Source organism: Hyperolius riggenbachi, chromosome 4 (assembly GCF_040937935.1).
Source record: "Hyperolius riggenbachi isolate aHypRig1 chromosome 4, aHypRig1.pri, whole genome shotgun sequence".
Classification (NCBI taxonomy): domain Eukaryota; kingdom Metazoa; phylum Chordata; class Amphibia; order Anura; family Hyperoliidae; genus Hyperolius; species Hyperolius riggenbachi.
Window position 1 is genome coordinate 312,369,157 of NC_090649.1, and position 20,762 is coordinate 312,389,918.

Sequence of the window (20,762 nt, forward strand, 5' to 3'; positions counted from 1 at the left end):
GATCCACCCAGCCCCACAGATCAGATAGCATTATTCTTTTGTTTACTGCCCCACCTCGGGTTCTCTTTAAATGTTTCACAAAATATCCACCATGGTATGTATGTAGATGAACTCCTTTCCAGTCTGCCATAAAATGAATAATAATCATCTGTCTCCATTATCACTTCAGATTATGTTGATTGTAAAAGAAACCAACATCATTTTATAGTAATGTTTAACTGTTTTGTGTTTTTTTTTTTTTCTGTTGCAGGCTAGACTGAATTGCAAACACTGTGGGAAACCAGTCATTGATGTGCGCATTGGAATGCAGTATTTTTCTGAGTATAGTAACGTTCAACAGTGTCCTCACTGTGGAAATTTAGACTATCATTTTGTGAAGCCATTTTCTTCATTTAAAGTACTAGAGGCCTATTGACGAAAGCTTTGTTTTAGTAATAGCCATTTTATAGGTATTACTACTTTGTTACATATCTTTTATAGGAAATATTCTGTGAAAGCAAAATTCTTTTCTAATTCGAACACAAATTTGCAACTTTTTTTTTCCTTTTTCAAATGTGTTATTAAAACTTTGTAAATAGTATTTAGGTTTCCCCTTATGGCTGGGGAATGGAAAATTGACGGGTGAATGTAAATTTATGCCAGCAAAGTGTATTTTTTTTCCTTTTTAGATATTTGAGGATAATTATCTAATTTCTATTTAATATAATGATGCCCTTGGTGACTAAGCACTTAAAAAAAATCACTTTCCACCAAAGTAAATTTTACGTATTCATTTTTAAAAATAAATGTGATATTTAAAGCTATTTTACTTTTTATTAGATTATTTTTTGTTTAAGGAATTGAAGACGATTTTGATGCCAGTTTTTTATATGTTTTGATTAGCATATTATATAAAAATGAGAAAAAAATAAATCCCTTGCTGAAACTAGGTCAGATAAGAGGACGGTTGGTCTAAATGTTGGGCTTTTTCTTTATAGATGCTTCACTTAATACCTCTTGATTGAAAACTAGTTATTGTTTGAGTTCATGGTACTACATTATTTATACTTTATTTCTAAAGAGCACTGATCATTTTCTCTTATTGGGTGCTGAACTTGTAAGCCAACAGAATGTTAACTGTTAAGATTTTGTTTTTTTGTTTTTGTTTGTTTTGTAAAAACATTATATTATTACCATAAATGTGGGAATGACTATACCTCCAGTGATATGCAGCTTGGCAAGAATAAAAAAAACCTGAAACAAATATGATCATAGATTTGAGGCAAAGAGGTAATATGCACAGCGCCAGAAGAATTGGCAACTGATAATTTTGTACTTCATAAATATGTAGTACTTAAGTCTGATAATTCATCACTGCATTATTCAATACATGTATTTTATGTGGTCTTGTCTATTGCACAATTGAATCTGACAATCACACGCACTGTCAAAAATATTCTTTGGGTTATTAAGAGAAGAACATTCAGATTTGAGTAGAAATGTATTAAACTGTTTTGCTTATTTCGTAGGTTGGGTACATCTAATGTCGCTTGGTATTTATGTGATTAATTCTTCTTGGCCTTAAAGAGACACTGAAGCGAAAAAAAAATATGATATAGTGAATTGGTTGTGTACTATGAATAATTACTAGAAGATTAGCAGCAAAGAAAATATTCTCATTTTTATTTTCAGGTATATAGTGTTTTTTCTAACATTGCATGATTCTATAATATGTGCAGATTACACAACACTCAGCATTCAAAATGAGTCTTTCAGAGCAGTCTGTGAAGTAATGACCTCTCCTCTAGCAGAGAAAAAGTAAACAGTTCACTTACAGTTGAGATAATAAAAGTCAGATAACAGCCCTCTCCAAGACTAACTTAGTGGGAGAGCTTAATGGCTTGTTTGCATAGAGATAACTGGAGTTTCTCAACTCTTCCTGTACTGGAAACAATTAGACTGATGTATCTGATCTTAATGTTTTATTTCTTAGCTGTACTACACATACAAATCATAATATCATAATTTTTTTTTTCGCTTCAGTGTCTCTTTAAAGTGAACCCAAGGTTAGAGTGATATGGAAGTTGTCATATTTATTTCCTTTTAAACAAAACCAGTTGTCTGGCAGCCCTTGTGATCTTTTTGGCTACAGTCGTGTCTGAATTACACCAGAAACAAGCATGCAGCTAATCTTGTCAGTTCTGGCAATATTGTCAGAAACACCTGATCTGCATATGCTTGTTTAGGGTGTATGACTAAAATCATTAAGGTGGCCATACACTTATAGATTTGCAGCAGATTCAACCATCAGATAGATTTCTGTCAGATGCCTGTCAAGTTGAATCTGACAGGAATCTATCTGATGTGTGCATCACACTAGGAACAGATTTCCAATATTGTACCATTAGATCCAATGCAACTCTATGGGCCATCGATCTGCTGCGAGCAGTAATCGACCTAGATTTTCCATGCTGTCAGATCAAATGTATCAATATCGGACGCAGATCGAGCGATAGATTTGAAAGAATCGATTTCTGATCGATTCCATAGAATCCATCGATGGCTGAAATCGACCAGTCTATGGGCCCCTTTAGAGGCAGAGGATCAGCAGAATAGCCAGGCAACTGGTATTGCTTAAAAGGAAATAAATATGGCACTGTAATCCAATATACCGGTTTTAGAGTTGAAACCAGTCTATAGAATATTCTGCAATTTAAAGGACCACTATCGCAAAAAATTGTAAAATTTAAAATGCATGTAAACACATACAAATAAGAAGTACATTTCTTCCACAGTAAAATGAGCCACAAATTACTTTTTTCCTATGTTGCTGTCACTTATAGTAGGTAGTAGAAATCTGACAGAACCGACAGGTTTTGGGCTAGTCCACTTCTTCCTGGGGGATTCTCAGCAAGGCCTTTATTCTTTATAAAGACATTCCCTGAAAAGGATTATACAGAGATGCTGGCCAGCCTTCCTGCTCACTGCACACTATTTTGGGCAATTGTACAGAGCAACTGCCATTCACTAAGTGCTTTTGAAACTAAACAAATCCATGAGAAAATGGGCTAGTCCAAAACCTGTTGGTTCTGTCAGATTTCTACTGCATACTGTAAGTGACAGCAACATAGGAGAAAAGTAATGTATGGCTCATTTTACTCTGGAATAAATGTACTTCTTATTTGTATTTGTTTACATGTATTTTAAATGTTATGATTTTCGTGATAGTGGTCCTTTAAACTAAACTAATAGCTGGTTCAACAGTCCTTTCTTAAACCACTGGTAGGTAGGTACTAACCACTACATACCAGGAACAGGACCTGACATTTTGCCGATGCTCTGACGCAGTCATCACAATTTGGCCTTTGTCAAAGCTATGTAGATCTGTTCGCTTGCCCATTTTTTTTCTGCTTCCAGCAAGTCCTTTTCAAGATCTGACTGTTCACTTACTGCCTAATATATCCCACCCCTTGATAGGTGCTATTGTAATAAGATAATCAATGTTGCTTACCGTATTTACTTGCATACAAGGCAAATTTTTGACCCCAAAAAAGTGGCCCAAAAGTGGGGGTCTCGGCTTGTATGTGAGTCACCTACTTTGAGTGGCCATTTCTGTGTGGGACAGGAGCTCCTCCACTTTCCATGGTGATGCGGGATGCAGTCCTGGCGTCTTGGATGACAGGAGAGGGCCTGATGGGGAATGTGAGGCAGAGCGGGGTATCCGGTATTAGTGGAAGGCAGGATCCGGGATCGGAGAACAGGATAGGATGCCAGCGTGCTTTCAGCCACAAGCGTGTCCCGCTTTCCCTGCACGGCGGTGGGCAGAATTTGTTATGGATCCGGGCATCCGATGCTGCCAGTGACGTGTCTGGAGTGACAGAGTCCGTGCTGAATCACCAGCACATTGATTGGGGATTCCCTCTTCGTCCTGCACTTGCTGTGTTTCATATAGATGACGTGTTTTATATAGATGACGGCATCTAGTGGCGTCTTTAGACAGCAAGTGCAGGACGGAAGAGGGAATCCCCGATCATTGTGCTGGTGATTCAGCGCGGGCTCTGTCACTCCAGACACATCACTGCCAGCAACGGTGCCCGGATCCATAACACATTCTGGCCACCACTGTGCAGGGAAAGCGGGACATGCAGGTGAAAGTGGAAGAGCACCTGTCTCACTTTGATGGCATCTGATCCTGCCCTCCGATCCTGCCTTCCATTAACACCGGAGACTCAGCTCTGCCCCACATTCTGCTGCAGGCACTCTCCTGCCATCCAGGACGGCAGGTTTCTTCAATTGATGCAGACGTCCCCAAAGCACAGGTACCAAAAACGGATTGTAAATATATGCCTACTGGGTGCACATTTGGCTGTGGGAAGGGGGCTGCCTAACACCTGGGTGCACATTTGGCTGTGGGAAGGGGGCTGCCTAACACCTGGGTGCACATTTGGCTGTGGGAAGGGGGCTGCCTAACACCTGGGCGCACATTTGGCTGTGGAAGGGGGCTGCCTAACACCTGGGTGCACATTTGGCTGTGGGAAGGGGGCTGCCTAACACCTGGGTGCACATTTGGCTGTGGGAAGGGGGCTGCCTAACACCTGGGCGCACATTTGGTTATGGAGAGGGAGGCCACCTCATGCTGGGAGCACATCACAATACTTATACTGGGGGGGGGGGGGAGGGGGATTATATGAGAGTCAATTACTTTTTCCTGATTTCTAACGTAAAAGTTGGGGGATCGGCTTGTATGCGGGTCGGCTTATATGCAAGTATATACGGTACGTCTCTTGCCAGTGATTTGAATGTTATGGCTGATGTTTATGTGCAGTTGCAAACACCAAAGGATCTGATGAGGTATTCTATAGCTTTGCTCTGATAGATGAATTTGAATTTGATAGTCTTTTACCATTTGCAGCTTTTATATACTTTGGTACAGCACTGAAAAACCAAGGTGGTTGTGCAAGGTAGAAGAGGAAGTGACATTGGCTTTATTCATATTTTTCTCACTGCTGTGTTTTTTTTTTTACGATTTAAAATTTTTTATTTTTATAAATATGATCAACATTTTGAACCTTATTTAATTCACTTTTTGTACTAAGTTTTCTCCTAAGAGATCATTATTTTGTTTAAAATAACTTTTCAACACTCTCTGTTATTGATAACGCACCAAAAAGTAGTTGAAAAATGACGATCAAAATTATTTTGAGCATTTGAATGCTTGCTGGTTGCTTAAAAGTAGTATTGCTCATGATCAAAATTACTATCACAACTTGCTGTCCACAGGAGGGGGGTTATGACTTTTCTCCTAGGTGACATTTTCACACCTTATCAATAAGTAGTTATCAATAATAATTAAGTAGTGTTGCTCATAATCAAAATTATGAGTACAACTTGCTGGCTGTGGGACAGAGGGGTTAACTTACCCAGGTTGACACCTATAGCCAGTGCGGTTCACTCGCGTTCCTTGTCACTTCCATACTTCCTCCTTCAACCCAGAAGGAGAAAGCATGTGAGTGACATGGAATGCAAGTGAACCACATCAGCTATCGGTGGCAACCTGGGTAAGTTAACAGGTGAATTGAATAAGACCTCTTGAGTTTTCTCCTAAGTAATATTTTCAAACTTGTCAATAAAATGTTTTTTAATTCACCACCCAAAAAAAATAAATACTCAAAATAGTTTTGATAGTACATTTTCACATGCTTTTTTTTTTTTTTTTTTTTTTTTTTTTTTTTTATACTTTTTCATTTGCAAAGTGCTGAAAAGTTCTTCTAAATAGATGATGAAAAATGATCTCCTAGGAGAAAACTCAGGAGAAAAAGTTAATTGCATTTGGTTCTTTGCGTCTAAATATGACGACTTATATCCACGCAGAAAACAACTTTATCTCTAACATTTTTAGGCAAATCCCTACAGTTTTTTAACTCTTTTTACATTACTGTATACAATGGGGTCCCTATATATTTGAACAGTTAATATTATTTTAGCTTTTACCAAAATGGGAACTTGATGTAATGAATGTGGGATGAAAGTGCATACTGCTATCTTTAACTGAAGTGCATTTATATCACAGCTGGGGAAATGGTTTAGGAATTTTAAAAGTTACCCCCGTCCTATACATTGGAACAAAAGTAATTGAACAATTGCCTGATAATCAGTTCCTTGGCCAGGTGTTGACCGTGTCTCGTTATTTAATTAACAATAACCAGATCTGTAGTTGATCATAAAGGTTGTAAATTTGCAATAGGAAACTGTTGCTGTGAGATCACTGAGTAGTCAGTGCAAGTAAAGCAAGACCTCTTTAGGCCGTGAGAAAAATGATCTGAAGCTGGGTGCACACATAACGTGAAAGGCTGCTTTTATGTCATGGATATATGTTAAAGCGAACCTTAAGTCAAGTAAAAAAAATGAGATTTACTCACCTGGGGCTTCCCTCAGCCCCCAGCAGCCGATCAGTGCCCTCGCAGCTCCGCTCCGATGTCCCAGGACCCGCCGGCGACGACTTCCGGTTTCGCCGTCACCGGCCGACAGGCATGGGAACGCGAGTGATTGTTCGCGTTCCCAGCCTGTATATCGCCCCCTATGCTGCTATTGGACTTTCCGACTTTAAAGTCAGAAAACAACTGCATCTGCGCGGCTGCATCCTCACTCCTACTGTCGTCACCGGGAGCGTACTGCGCAGGCACAGTACGGTCTGCCACTGCGCAGTACGCTCCCAGTGACATCAGCCCGAGCGAGGACGTGGCCGTGCAGGTGCAGTGGTTTTCCGAAATTTCAGAAGTGAACCGGAGGCGGGGACCGGAGCATTGGTGAGTGGCTGCAGCGGGCATAGGACGTCTGTGGGGGACCGTCAGATGCCCCGCTGAACTGGAGGGGGTAGCAGCCAGGACGGAGGACAGCACATTGGCGGGTCCCTCCGTCCTCGCTCCCCCTCCAGCCATGTTCCGCTATAGCAAAATGGCAATGAGCGAGCGGGAAAGCATTATCTTCCTTCCCGCTCGCTCATTGCCTTTTTATTATAGCGGACATAGCTGGAGGGGGAGAGGGGGGGGGGCGACCCCCCCCCCTTTCCCCACTGCTGTGTCTACTGCCCCCCTTCCTGACTGCTTCCCCCTCCAGCATGCCGGGACACCTATGGTGGTGACTTAGAGGGGAGGAGCATGCAGTAGGCAAATCCGGATCTCCCTCTGTTTCTGTGTCTTTGTAGAGGGAGATCCGTTTTTGCATTGCCTGCCACTACCTCTCCGTGTATCCGGATGCCATGAAGTTCCATCCGGGATCCATGAAGTCCTGACAAATCCGCACCCTCCGTTCAGTTTTTCAAGCCGGATCTCCCGGATCACCCACGGATCAGCTTTTTAATTAGGTGAAGATGGCTGCTATTTTTAACATTGGTATCCATGGCTCCGTTTTTGGTCCGGCCCAAAAATGGAGCCACGGATACATTTTAACAACAAGTGTGAACTGGCCCTTTGTATTGTACCCCATTGGAATATGTAGCCAAGTCAGGAACACTCTTCAGTAGGCAGGCATATCATTGTCCGTGTACAAACCACAGTAGACTTCAAGTAAATACAGGAACTTTACCCCAAAGTAGTAAGTAAAGAAGAGAAAGGACAGATAAGACTTGTCAGATGGCCTCTATAAAAGCCTACCCAACTCTGGAGCAATGTTCTTTGCAGAGATGAAACAAATTATCAACATGTACTGGGTTGACTGAAGTGGAAAGAATGTAGAAGGGAAGGATCATTACCTGAAGTGTATCACATCTGTGAAAATATTTGAAAACATTTGTTCCACTAACCAAAAATGCATAATTTTGTTGAACTGTGCCCTGCAATTCAAACCTGCATGTGGCTCTGGCTGTTGCCAATCTTTGCACATTTCAGAGCCCCTTCCTATGTGCTGTGCCATATTTATGTACCACAGAGCCTAGCCTGCTTCAGCTTCACTATTATACAGGGCTCCATGGGGACTATTTTCACTAGAGCTTTATCTAGATGGGTTTCTGGCTATAGATGTTGGAAGCACTGCAACCATTTTTCAATACTTTGCTTTAACTCTTTCTCTCCTCATTTGTTTAGTCGACTCTGACTCTTCATAGTCATATATACTTCTGCAGATGTCTGTCAATCTCAGCTTTTGCATAAGCATGTTCATAGCTTCACATATGCTGTGTATCTATCAGCCTCCGTCATCCTCATCTTTTGCCCTCAATTTTTCCAAGCATTAAGGATTTCTCTAGAGAATCTGGCCTTCTCATTAGGGGTTATATGCTATTCACTTTTGTCTCCTAAATTAAGTTTTCACATGTTGTCAATAAAAATGCCTTTTAAACCACGACAAGTGGGAAAATACTCAAAATAATGTTGATAGTACCCTTTCACCTACTTCTTGGTACTTTTTTCAAGATCGAAGATGAAAAATTATTTCCTAGAAAAAAAACTAAGGAGAAAAAGTGAATTGCATATGGCCCAATGTATCCAAAGTATTTACATTTTAATAGTAGTATAAACTCTTCTAGAGAACACTCACGCCTTCTTTAAGTATTGACTGGTTAGACCTAGCAGTCCAGGGGCGTACATTTGAATACGGCGCTGGTAGACTTGGGCGCAGGATCCAGCTGTTAAATGGCTGGTCCTGCTTCTGCACAAGTCCGGGGCGTTTTAATTACTATTCCCCCTCCAGGCCGACATGGATAGTGGGGGAATGAAATAATTCGGCTTCCAGCGATTGCTGGAGGCCGAATTATTGTGTTTTTTAAGCAACTTCGGCTCCGTCTTCTGACGGAGCCGACCTTCCTCACTGAGCGCCGCTATAGACTGATTCCCATTACAGTCTATGGCGGCGCTGGCTGCGCCCAAATCTAGCAGCGCTGAAAAGCACTGCTCCGGTCCAGGGAACTCTCAGTAGCTTTCTCCAAACCCACAATACAAAAGCAACAATTTTTCTACACATGTCCTTATTTATAGTCCAACTTTCACAGCTATGCGTCACTACTGGGAAAACCATAGCTTTAAATATCCTGATCTTTGTTGGTAAGGGAACATCACTATCTTTTAGTATCTTGCCCAAATTTGTAATTGCTTTCCTCCCAAGTAACATGCGTCTCTAAAGGTGACCATACACTCGTTAGATTAGCAGCAGATAGATCATCAGATAGATTTCTATCTGATGTGTTTAGCAACATTTTTTACTAGGAACAGGTTTCCAATAGATTTCAGTTTGAAATCTTTTGAAAATCGATCTGATGGCATTTTTTGCCATCAGATTTCCATTAGGGCAAATGCAAATCAAGCAATCTCAACAGATCGATCTAGATTTTCCAGCCTGCCAGATCGGTTGAAATTGATCGAAATCGGCCACAAATTGGTCGATTGGTCAATCGATTTGCGATCGATCGCCAAAAATCGGCTGAGTGTATGGGCCCCTTTAATCTCATGGCTGCAGTCACCACCTGCAGAGATCTTCAACCCCAGGAACATCTGTTACAACTACTACTTTTTCTCCAGCTATCTGTAGATTGTTCATTGAAGCAGATGACAGGACTTTAGTTTTCTTGATGTTAAGTTTTACTTAAACTATCCTGTGATAAACCTTTTACTGTGACTTTATTAACAAAATTAAGACCAGTTGGCATTTACACAGCCTTCAGCCATCTGCTACTCATAACTCATGTCTGATGGACCTTCATTGAGATGGGAAGGGGGATGATTAGTGAGTAAAAATAAATTTAGTGTAAACCTACTTCAGTAAGAGTTCATATGGTGCCCGATTGATGGAGGAAACTGCTACTGATTTCATATTTTATGCACGGTTAACTTTTTGTTGCCTCTGCACCACTATTTCTATTCATTAACTATTTTAGGTACTTATTGGCTTAAATGCCAAAAATCTCCATCCTTGCATTTTTTTTTATACTTAACAGGTAAACTGAACAGGTTAAATTGGAAGACAATACTTCATTCAGCATATAGTGTGTACATTCTGTCACCAAAATCCCTAAACTTCAGTGATGTAGTAATAGGGTATGTAGAGGTTGAGTCCACACAGAGGTCTCTGTCCTTCAACCACTGTATGAGCTTTTCATTGGTGCTATGCTGATAATAATCACCTCTATGTGTGCATTGAATGGTGGTAATCCATAACAAACTGTTCCCTTTCTCTGACACTGTGGCTTTCCTTGACAGGTTTTGGTGCTGCATATCAATTGTTATCTACAATCGGCTTAAGGGGTGAGGCAAGCAAAAACAGTGCTGGAAAATTGGGTGCTCCACACGCCGCCACAAGCCGTAATGTGAATTACGGCTATATTGCGGTGCTCAGTCAGTAATTTGGGTGCCGTCAAAAGACTGAGCCCAAATTACTATAAAAAGTGTAATTCAGCCACAAGCAAAAGCTCTGAAGTCACTTGTACAAAAATGTCTTTATTGCTAAACAGGGATAGTTAAAACATCGTGCAAGTGCTAAAAACAGGTCTACAGCACTGCTAACTAACAATGGCTAATGACTCATTTGTCAATCAAACAATCCACTTATAGGTATGGCCACACAAGGGCAGATGATAGCTGAAAGGGAAATAAGCTGGTATTGTTAATAAACAAGCATCACAGTGCATTTGGTTCAAAGGTCTGATGGAAAGCCAGGCATATATTTTTTGCCCACAGCAGTCCAACAACTCATCTTAAGACAGTTATTTTTACTCATGGCCTGGGCAAAGTCTTCAAAAGTGAATCCTCACAACCAGAGGCAGGAATGGCTCTGAACAGCATAAATTCTTCTCAGTCAGTTTATCTAGTAGTGTCACATGCTAAGGCTGGACCAGAGTTAAGGCCCATATACACGGCATACAAATGTCTCTCAAGAAAGGTGATGGAGGATGGTTTGTGCAACATTTGCTCCGTGTGTACGCAGTAAGTGATAAAGACTGTCTGCAGACAAGCCCTAGCATGAGCGACCAAACTGTTCAATCCCTCACAATTTTTGTAGTGCAATTTAGAGTTGTTGTGTGTACGAATGTCTTAAAGACGGACAGCTTGTAAGCAGACGATGATGATCTCTTTACAAGTCCATGGCAGACGGCTCCTGTTGTGACATCACTCAGTATATTGACGCGTGTGTACAATTGTTGCTGGTGCAAATTGTCTCTCAAAACTGCACGCTGCAATCTTCTGTCTTTAAGCCCCATACACACACACACTCAACAGCGGGCTTTTAGGCTTTCACAACTTTTCCTGTGAAACACCTACAAAAAATCTCTTGCTATTGTTCAAGCAACTGATAAATGAATCCAAATGTTGAATTGACTTCTTATCAGTCTTATCAGCTGCTTGAACAATAGCAAGAGATTTTTTTTTAAGTGTTTCACAAGAAAAGTTGTGAGAGCCTAAAAGACCGCTGTTGAGTGTGTGTGTGGGGTTTTGGTTCCTGTCTCACACCTAAAGACATTTGCATGCCGTCTGTATGTACCCTTAAAGGGATACTTAAGTGAAAATAAAAAAATGATTTTTACTCACCTGGGGCTTCCCTCACCCCCCTGCAGCTGTCCGAGTGATTTTTCGCGTTCCCAGCCACAATATATCGCCCCTATGCTGCTATTGCCTTCTTGCCACAATAACAGCATATAGGGCGATATATTGTGGCTGGGAACACGAAGAATCTCTCACGTTCCCAGCCTGTCGGCGGCTGTCGCCGAACCCGGAAGTAGCCGCCGGCGGGGACAGAAGGATCGGAGCGAGGCTGCGAGGGCACCGGACAGCTGCAGGGGGCTGAGGGAAGCCCCAGGTGAGTAAAAATCATTTTTTTATTTTCACTTCAGTATCCCTTTAAGCCCCATACACACACTCAACAGCGGTCTTTTATGCTTTTACAACGTTTGTTTTGAAACACCTATACAAAGTCTTTTGCTATTGTTCAAAGAGCTGATAAAACTGATCAGAAGTCAATCCAACTGTCAACTTGTTTCACAACAAAAGTTGTGATAGCATAAAAGACCGCTGTTGAGCGTGTGTATGGTGCTTTAATGTATCAGTTGGAGCAGTCGCCCTGTGCTACTACCTTGGGGAATTATACACATTTCTATCCTGGCATGCCTAGCTATAATGTCCTGCATGCAGTGCTATTGAGACTGCTGCTCACCATTCAGTATGTACTTGATGGTGGCCGCTTGCAGCAGTCACTCTGTGCAAAGGATTGGACAGCAATAAATTACTGTTTTTAATAGTGCAAGGAAAGATTAGAACCACTGTCAGATCTACACTCACTTAAAGGATTATTAGGAACACCATACTAATATGCCTTCAGAACTGCCTTAATTCTACGTGGCATTGATTCAACAAGGTGCTGAAAGCATTCTTTAGAAATGTTGGCCCATATTGATAGGATAGCATCTTGCAGTTGATGGAGATTTGTAGGATGCTCATCCAGGGCACGAAGCTCCCATTCCATCATATCCCAAAGATGCTCTATTGGGTTGAGATCTGGTGACTGTGGGGGCCATTTTAGTACAGTAAACTCATTGTCCTGTTCAAGAAACCAATTTTAAAAAAATTTGAGCTTTGTGACATGGTGCATTATCCTGCTGGAAGTAGCCATCAGAGGATGGGTACATGGTGGTCATGAAGGGATGGACAGGGTCGGAAACCATGCTCAATTAGCCCGTGGCATTTAAACGATGCCCAATTGGCACTAAGGGGCCTAAAGTGTGCCAAGAAAATATCCCCCACACCATTACACCACCCCCACCAGCCTGCACAGTGATAACAAGGCATGATGGATCCATGTTCTTATACTGTTTATGCCAAATTCTGACTATATCGAGACTCCTCAGGCAACATTTTTCCAGTCTTCAACTGTCCAATTTTGGTAAGCTCGTGCAAATTGTAGCCTCTTTCCTATTTGTAGTGGAGATGAGTGGTACCCGGTGGGGTCTTCTGCTGTTGTAGCCCATCCGCCTTAAGGTTGTGTGTGTTGTGGCTTCACAAATGCTTTGCTGCATACCTCGGTTGTAACGAGTGGTTATTTCAGTCAAAGTTGCTCTTCTATCAGCTTGAATCAGTTGGCCCATTCTACTCTGACCTCTAGCATCAACAAGGCATTTTCGCCCACAGGACTGCCGCATACTGGATGTTTTTCCCTTTTCACGCCATTCTTTGTAAACCCTTGAAATGGTTGTGCGTGAAAATCCCAGTAACTGAGCAGATTGTGAAATATTCAAACCTGAGTAACTGAGCAGATTGTGAAATATTCAAACCGGCCTGTCTGGCACCAACAACCATGCCATGTTCAAAATTGCTTAAATCCCCTTTCTTTCCCATTCTGACATTCATTTTGGAGTTCAGGAGATAGTCTTGACCAGGACCTCACCCCTAAATGCATTGAAGCGACTGCCATGTGATTGGTTGATTAGATAACTGCATTAATGAGAAATTGAACAGGTGTTCCTAATAATCCTTTAGGTGAGTGTATATTGCTGTCTGTGATTGGAAAGATTTCTTTACTCCTATTTGCAACTAAATAAGTCAAGAGAAACTCTAATGCTAGGTACACAATACAATTTTTGACAGATTTACTGTCAGACTATTTTTAACAGGTCTGATCTGATTTCCGATCGATTTTCTGATCACTTTTTATGGAAAATCGATCAGAAATCAGATTGGGCCTGTTGGAAATAGTCGATCTGACAGTAAATATGTCAGAAAAATTGTATTGTGCATACCTAGCATAAAGCAGCAACAAAGATAGCGGTAATAGCAATGACAGAGGTCCTAACATTTCCTTACTTTATCTACACATAAAAAGCAAAAATGATGGGAGTTCAACTTTGAAGCAAACTGGGAAATAGATAGCATTCCTTTAGTGTATGATCAAAAGATATGCAGATAGTTTTAGCTGTATTGTTGGACAAAATATACATTTATGTGAACCTGTTTAAATGTATTCCTGCATAGCCTATTCATTGCTGATTAACTTTAAAATCATGACTATAACGGTATGGGTGCAGACATTAATAGTGACATTTCACTTCTTTTCATAAAATAAAAGCATGTTGTATTTCATTTGAATTAAAAGTAATAATGCCTTCATAATCTGTAACTGCTTATAATTTGATATATTTCCAGCCATGTATTGATCTGCTGCTATAATGATTGAGCTTGAGGGGTTTCTTATACCATTAAACATTACTGCTTTTGAGCAGAAAAAAAGCATTTGTGACTTATTAACATTGTAGATGCTGGTATTGTTTCATTATGGTTTTACTCTCTTTAATTTTTCGCCCCAAGGTTCAGCATATTTTAGGTATTGCTAAGAATCTGAAGTACTTGTATTTCTAATACAGTAAGAAAAGATTATGGACAAAGTAGCACTTAAAGAGAACCCGAGATGGCAAATTTTCATGAAAAAAAAAAAAACACTACCTGATTGGGGGGCTAGCGAGATCAGTTAGCATAAGTTACCGCTGCTCTCTTTCACTTTGTGAAAACAAAAATGCCTGTAACTGTGTGGTCACGACGATTCAACTCTGTGCTCTAAGTCTTATCACAGAGCAGAGTGCAGGGAGGTGGGGAATGGGCGGGGCCAATGAGATCTGGGGAAGGGACCTTCCTATTGCCAGAGGGGGCGGTTTGCAGGAGGGCTTCTTCTGCAAGGTACGCAGCTGTCGCCAAGCTGCTTGTCAGCAATTTTGGGAGGTCGCAGGGTGCAAAGAGCAGCGTGGAGGGGACACAAAGGGATGGTATGGAGCATGGAACCTTTTGCCACCTCGGGTACACTTTTATTAATGTTTTTTTTTTTTTTTCTTGCAAGGTTAAAATAATGATTACATGTAATGGGTATTGATGCTATTCACATTACCGCATCCTGTTTCTCTCAGTCAGAGACTGTTATTAAAAAAAATACCTGCTGTCAGATTTGCTGAGTGATATAGAAATGTTGATCATGGTTTGGGATTAGAAATTGATGTAATAGCTGCATCCACAAGTACATTATGAATCACTGATCCTCTGCACTTGTCAGACTGATAAAATAAAATTATGTTTTACTTACCTGATTGGAAGTTAATTATTTGCTTACATTTCTTTTCTTGTTTTGTGGAATATTTCCCAAGGTAACTCTTATTATTCTTATTATTGATTCACGGTATACAGTATAGTGGCAACATCTGTGGCGTGTACTATGTAGTCAGTCAGCAAATGCAGTGATTAAAATACAATATTAAATAGGGCCTTGTCTAGTAGGATAAAGGATATACACACAGAAAGTATCCGTTATTCAGTGGAAGTTAAATACCCATATAAAATGGAGTAGTACAGATTTTATTCTTGCTTGAAAAAAGTGAATTAGGTTGCATTTGAACATTTCCATGGGCAGTGTGAAGGTGATTTGGGGAGGGAGTGCCAGAGGAGAAGAGTGTGATGAGAAATCCTGTATGCATGTTAAGGTGGAACTCTCTTTTCAAAACTCTTGTAGCTAGCTTTGGGTACAAAAGAGTAGTCATTTATGCGAGATGAAAAACTATACTAAATACTAATAACTACTAAAGTAATTGGTCTTTACATATTATATAAAGTTCATTGAGTTTGAATGGTAACTGCAGCTGCAAACAGCTGGCAATAGTATTTTATAGTTTTTACAGCTTAAATGACTGACAGCAGATCTCCCTTTCTGTGAATGCCACCACATTGTATGTAATAACGCCAGACTTCGTTTCAGCACCACTGACCCCCTAAATGACAGGCAGCATATCCTGCTAATTGCAAATGCTACCACTTTGGGCTCTATTCATAAAAAACTTGTGGCGTAAATACTCGTAGAGGTAAAATACCGCAGCGGTATTTTACACTTCTGGGTGGTCATTCAAAAAAATCTTGAAAGCTGCGATGCAAGAGCGGAGATCTCCCGCTGAAAGCTGGCGGTAAGCTGTCGGAAGGCATGCGGAAACACTTCAGCCGGCAGAGTCCCTCCGTGCACTGCTCTCTCTGGGAGGTCTGTCCCATTCACTTGTATGTAATCCGCAAAATCAGAGGAAGCGGTATTTCCCGTCCACATACCGCTTCCTCTAATCTTTATGAATGGCCATTTTGTTACTTTTTTCTAGATAAATCTAGAAAAACACTGGAGAAGGCGGAAATTTCTCGCTCTGCTGGGGGATTGTAGATTTTCATGCGGGAACAGCTTTTATGAATGCCCACTTTGCTAAATGGACGGGAAAATCCGCTGTTTTGAGCGGAAAACTTGCGGTAAGGTTTTATGAATAGAGCCCTTTGTATGCATTTCAGTGCAACTGACCTCTGAATTAAACTGGATGATGCTTGTGATCTCCTATATGCCCCCTTTCCTGATATGTCTTTGTAATCAGACCCCAGATCAGACATAAATGCAGTGGGGGGAAAAAACACCACTGCAGCTGAAGAGAAGTTCGAAGCCTATGCAGCACAGCCAAAGCCCTTGATCCTCCTGCAGGACAGATGAAGTCTTGCAGCTTCCATCCACCACAGCACAGCTGTCCACGTCTTCCTTCGCTGGTGATGACGACCTGAATGAAGATGCCTTAACCATGTGATGCTGCATTGCATCCTGAAACTCATTGCCGGCCACGCCCCCTCTTCAGAATCCACCTGATCCTCACACTGTGCTCCCTTGAGCACTTACAGGCTGGGACCAGGGACGCAGCAGCGGTGCAATTGCTGGGGTGCGTGGCTTGCATTACCTAAGAAGGCAATGTGATTTAAAAAGAAAAAAACGTTTTGGGGGCAGATTGTATCACAGTATAACATACATGTAAGGGACGCAATTAGAACTACACATAAAATTAATCTTGGATCCACTTTAACTTTTAAAGGGAACCTAAACTGAGAAGGATATGGATTTTTCCTTTTAAAATAATACCAGTTGACTGACTCTCCTGCTGATCCTGTGTCTTTAATACTTTTAGCCACAGCCCCTGAACAAGCATGCAGATCAGGTGCTCTGACTGAAGTCAGACTGGATTAGCTGCATGCTTGTTTCAGGTGTGAGATCCAGATACTACTGCAGCAAATTGATCAGCAGGAGAGTCAGGCAACTGGTATTGTTTAAAAGGAAACATCCATATCTCTCTCAGTTTAGGTTCCCTTTAAATCTTACCCTTTTCTATATGTATAGATACTAGGGTTGCAACAGTATGAAATTCCATGGTATGATAACGTCCAAAAAAATACCACAGTATACAGTATTATATAATTATTGGAACCGGGCCCCCCTTACATTAATGTTCTCCACCCACCCCAGTAGTAGGTGGCCGCAGCATAGGTAGCCAGGGATAGGTGTAGCCAGTATTAGGTGGCCACAGCATAGGTAGCCAGGAATAGGTGTAGGCAGCGGATCAGCTTATTTCGGCGCACGGCTCTGAGAGCCGAGTGCCGAAACTGGGTGCCCCATAGCAGCAATGCTGTGCTGCGTGGGGCGCGTAGCGGTAATTTGGGGCTCTGGCGGCTGCCAGACCCCGAATTACATCTCCCTCCAAGTTGTGACAACTCAGAATGGGATTAGTATTTAACGCCGCCTCGGAGTTTAGCGGCAGCGGTAAGAGCCGTCATTCCGCTCTCGCCGCGCCGAACTGAGCGGCGCCGAAATAACATGCACCCGTAGGCAGGATAAGTGGCCACAGCATAGGTAGTAGTGATGGGAATTCCGGCTCTTCTGAGAGAATCGGCTCTTCTGAATCGGCTCCCATTAAAGAGCCGGCTCTGAACCGGCTCTTCATTAAATATCACTTGACACCACTCAGAATCGGAGTAAAAGCCCCGCCCCCATCTCCATGACTATTCCAGACTGCTTCTCTGACTGGGGCAATCCCCCCTGCTACTGCTCTGCTCCGACCCTTACACTCCTACAAGCTGCAAGAGGAGGACTACATCTCCCAGCATGCCTAAGCGCCCTTTATTACAGAGCAAATCAGATCTATGTGGGGCGGCTGAGGCATCGGCTCTTTCAAAACTGAGAACCGGCTCTTGTCGTTCGCAGCAAAGAGTCGGCGAACGACCCATCACTTATAGGTAGCCAGAGAGAAGTGTAGGCAGGATAGGTGGCCGCAGCATAGGTGTAGGCAGGATAAGTGGCTGGGGCATAGGTAGCCAAAGATATGTGTAGGCAGGATAGGTACCTGCAGTATAGAGGGGAGGGGGGAATGCAGGGGTCAAATATACTCACTTGCCGGCGAGTCCTCACGCTGTACTGGCTTCATTCTACTTCCTGTTCTTGCATTTGATATCCTTGGGCGCTGTTTCATGGAACTGTGACGCAAGAACAGGAAGAAGATTGAAGCCAGTACAGCGTGCAGGACCCAGCAAGTGAGTGTTTATTTATCCCTGCCACTGTTTGTCATACCGGACTGCAACTCCGTAATTTTTCACTAGCCCGAACATGCTGTTGGTTACTGTGATGTATACACTGCTCAGAATAATAAAGGGAACACTTCGGGTCCATTCACACTTAAGTGATTAGCGGGCGATTCCTGCTAATCGCTAAAGTGCTAGCGCTTTTTAAAGCGCTAGTGCTTTGTTACCCTATGGCAGTGTTCTCGCTGGCACCGATCACGGGGATTTTGTGATTAGCGGCAAACGTACTACCTGCAGTATTTTCAGGGCGATTCTGGAGCAATTGCGGTACAATGCTTATAAAGCGCTGACTGTGATCGCTCTGAAATCACAGACGTGTCCTGTGAATTTTACTGCTATAATCGCGGTAAAATCACTTGCGCAAAACACTTTTAGATGTGAACGGGGCCTAAAACAACAAATGGCCTCAATTCACTAAGCAGTTTAGGCTAGTCTACTGATGGTTTTAGTTTACTGATGGTTTGGTGTAAACCAGCAATCAGTCGCATAAAATGGGAATTCACTAATAATTTCCAAATGTTTTAGACCTGGTCTAAAACATTCAGTAATTAGGTCTAATTACTGTACGAGGTCTAAAGATACGAGTAGCTATGACGGACATCCTTCTCCTTTGACAAGCACTCCTCTGCATAATTAATTCAAAAAACTCCATCCTCATGTCTAAAATACCTCACATAAGTACTTTACTGATTTACAGAAATCAGCTGGTCTAATCTCTGGCAGAAAAAGTGAGTGTGGTTACTACTTGTTTGTCTTTGTGAATTGTGTAATTACTGAATGTTTTACACCAGGTCTAAAAACGAGTCTAAAACATTTGGTAATTATTAATAATTATTAGTGAATTCCCTTTTGATGGGGCTGATTTACACCAATCCATTAGTAGGCTAAAACCATCAATAGACTAGTCTAAACTGCTTAGTGAATTGAGGCCAATATAACTCCAAGTCAGTCACACTTCTGTGAAATCGAACTGTCCGCTTAGTAACACTGATTGACAATCAATTTCACATGCTGTTGTGCAAATGGAATAGACAACAGGCAGAAAGTATAGGCAATTAGCAAGACATCCCCAATAAAGGAGTGGTTCTGCAGGTGGTGACCACAGGCCATTTCTCAGTTCCTATGCTTTCTGGCTGATGTTTTGGTCACCTTTGAAAGCTAGCGGTGCTTTTACTCTAGTGGTAGCATGAGACAGAGTCTACAACCGACAAGCTGCTCAAGTGCAGCTCATCCAGAATGGCACATCAATGCAACCTGTGGCAAGAAGATTTACTGTGTCTGTCAGTGTAGTGTCCAGAGCATGGAGGCGCTACCACAAGACAAGGCAGTACATCAGGAGACTTGGAGGAGGCCGTAGGAGAGCAACAACACAGCATCAGGACCGCTACCTCCGCCTTTCTGCAAGGAGGAATAGGAGAAGCACTGCCAGAGCCCTGCAAATTGACCTCCAGCAGGCCACAAAATGTGCCTGTGTGTCTGCTCAAACGTCAGAAACAGACTCCATGAGGGGTGGTATAAGGGCCCAATGTCTACAGGTGGGGGTTGTGCTTACAGCCCAACACCGTGCAGGGCATTTGGCATTTGTCTGAGAACACCAAGTTTGGCAAATTTGCCACTGGCGCTCTGTGCTCTTCACAGATGAAAGCAGGTTCACACAGCACATGTGACAGATGTGACCGAGTCTGGGGACACCATGGAGAACGTGACATGGGTATGTACAGTGCCAGCACACAAATAACTGCTGTGTTTTCTTTTTTTTTCCTTTCTCTGCCTAAAAAAGTTAAATATCAGGTATGTAAGTGGCTGACTCAGACAGGAAGTGACTACAGTGTAACCCTCACTGATAAGAGATTCCAACTATAAAACACTTTCCTAACAGAAAATGGTTTCTGAGAGCAGGAAAGAGATAAAAATGGTCAATAGTTCATAGATTTTAGCTATGGCATACTTCAATGAATTGAGTAAAATGAATGAATCATTGAGCAAAAACAATAAAACAGTTAACACTTAAAAAGTAGATTTAAACATAAATTAAAACTGTGGAATATCTTAAAAACTCATTTTTAGGAGGAGGATAGATACAATTGTTTATTTCATTCGTTTTTTTTTCACCTCTGGTGTCCGTTAACATAAATCTACCCCCATTTTTAAACACTGCTCAAAACAAATAAAATGAACATGAAAATAGGATATACTAGATCTGAACACAATTCGCTTCTTAAAATGCCTTCTGATGTCCACAGCGGTTGTGCTGACCTAACGAGCGAGCATACGCGTGGCCATGGGGCAGTGGTGATCGACTTCCACTGCGTGAAATCTACTTCCACTGCGTGAAGAAAAGTGAGCCGCGGCGGGGGAATCGGTATGTCACGGCGTGGGCACAGGTCAGCTGCAGAGGGCTGGCAGAAG

The 20,762-nt window shown here is 41.9% G+C and overlaps 1 protein-coding gene across 2 annotated transcripts in view; it reads left to right on the plus strand.

Moving 5' to 3' along the window:
• Nucleotides 1-1,377, plus strand: part of HECA (hdc homolog, cell cycle regulator) — a 34,585-nt gene extending 33,208 nt beyond the window's left edge. The window contains exon 4 of one of the 2 annotated variants that reach the window (XM_068279500.1): nucleotides 251-1,377. In XM_068279500.1, coding sequence (XP_068135601.1) covers nucleotides 251-415 — 165 coding nt within the window. In that variant the 3' untranslated portion in view covers nucleotides 416-1,377. The remainder of the gene's footprint in view (nucleotides 1-250) is intronic. The other variant, XM_068279499.1, reaches the window with a different exon arrangement.
• Nucleotides 1,378-20,762: the final 19,385 nt, after the last annotated feature.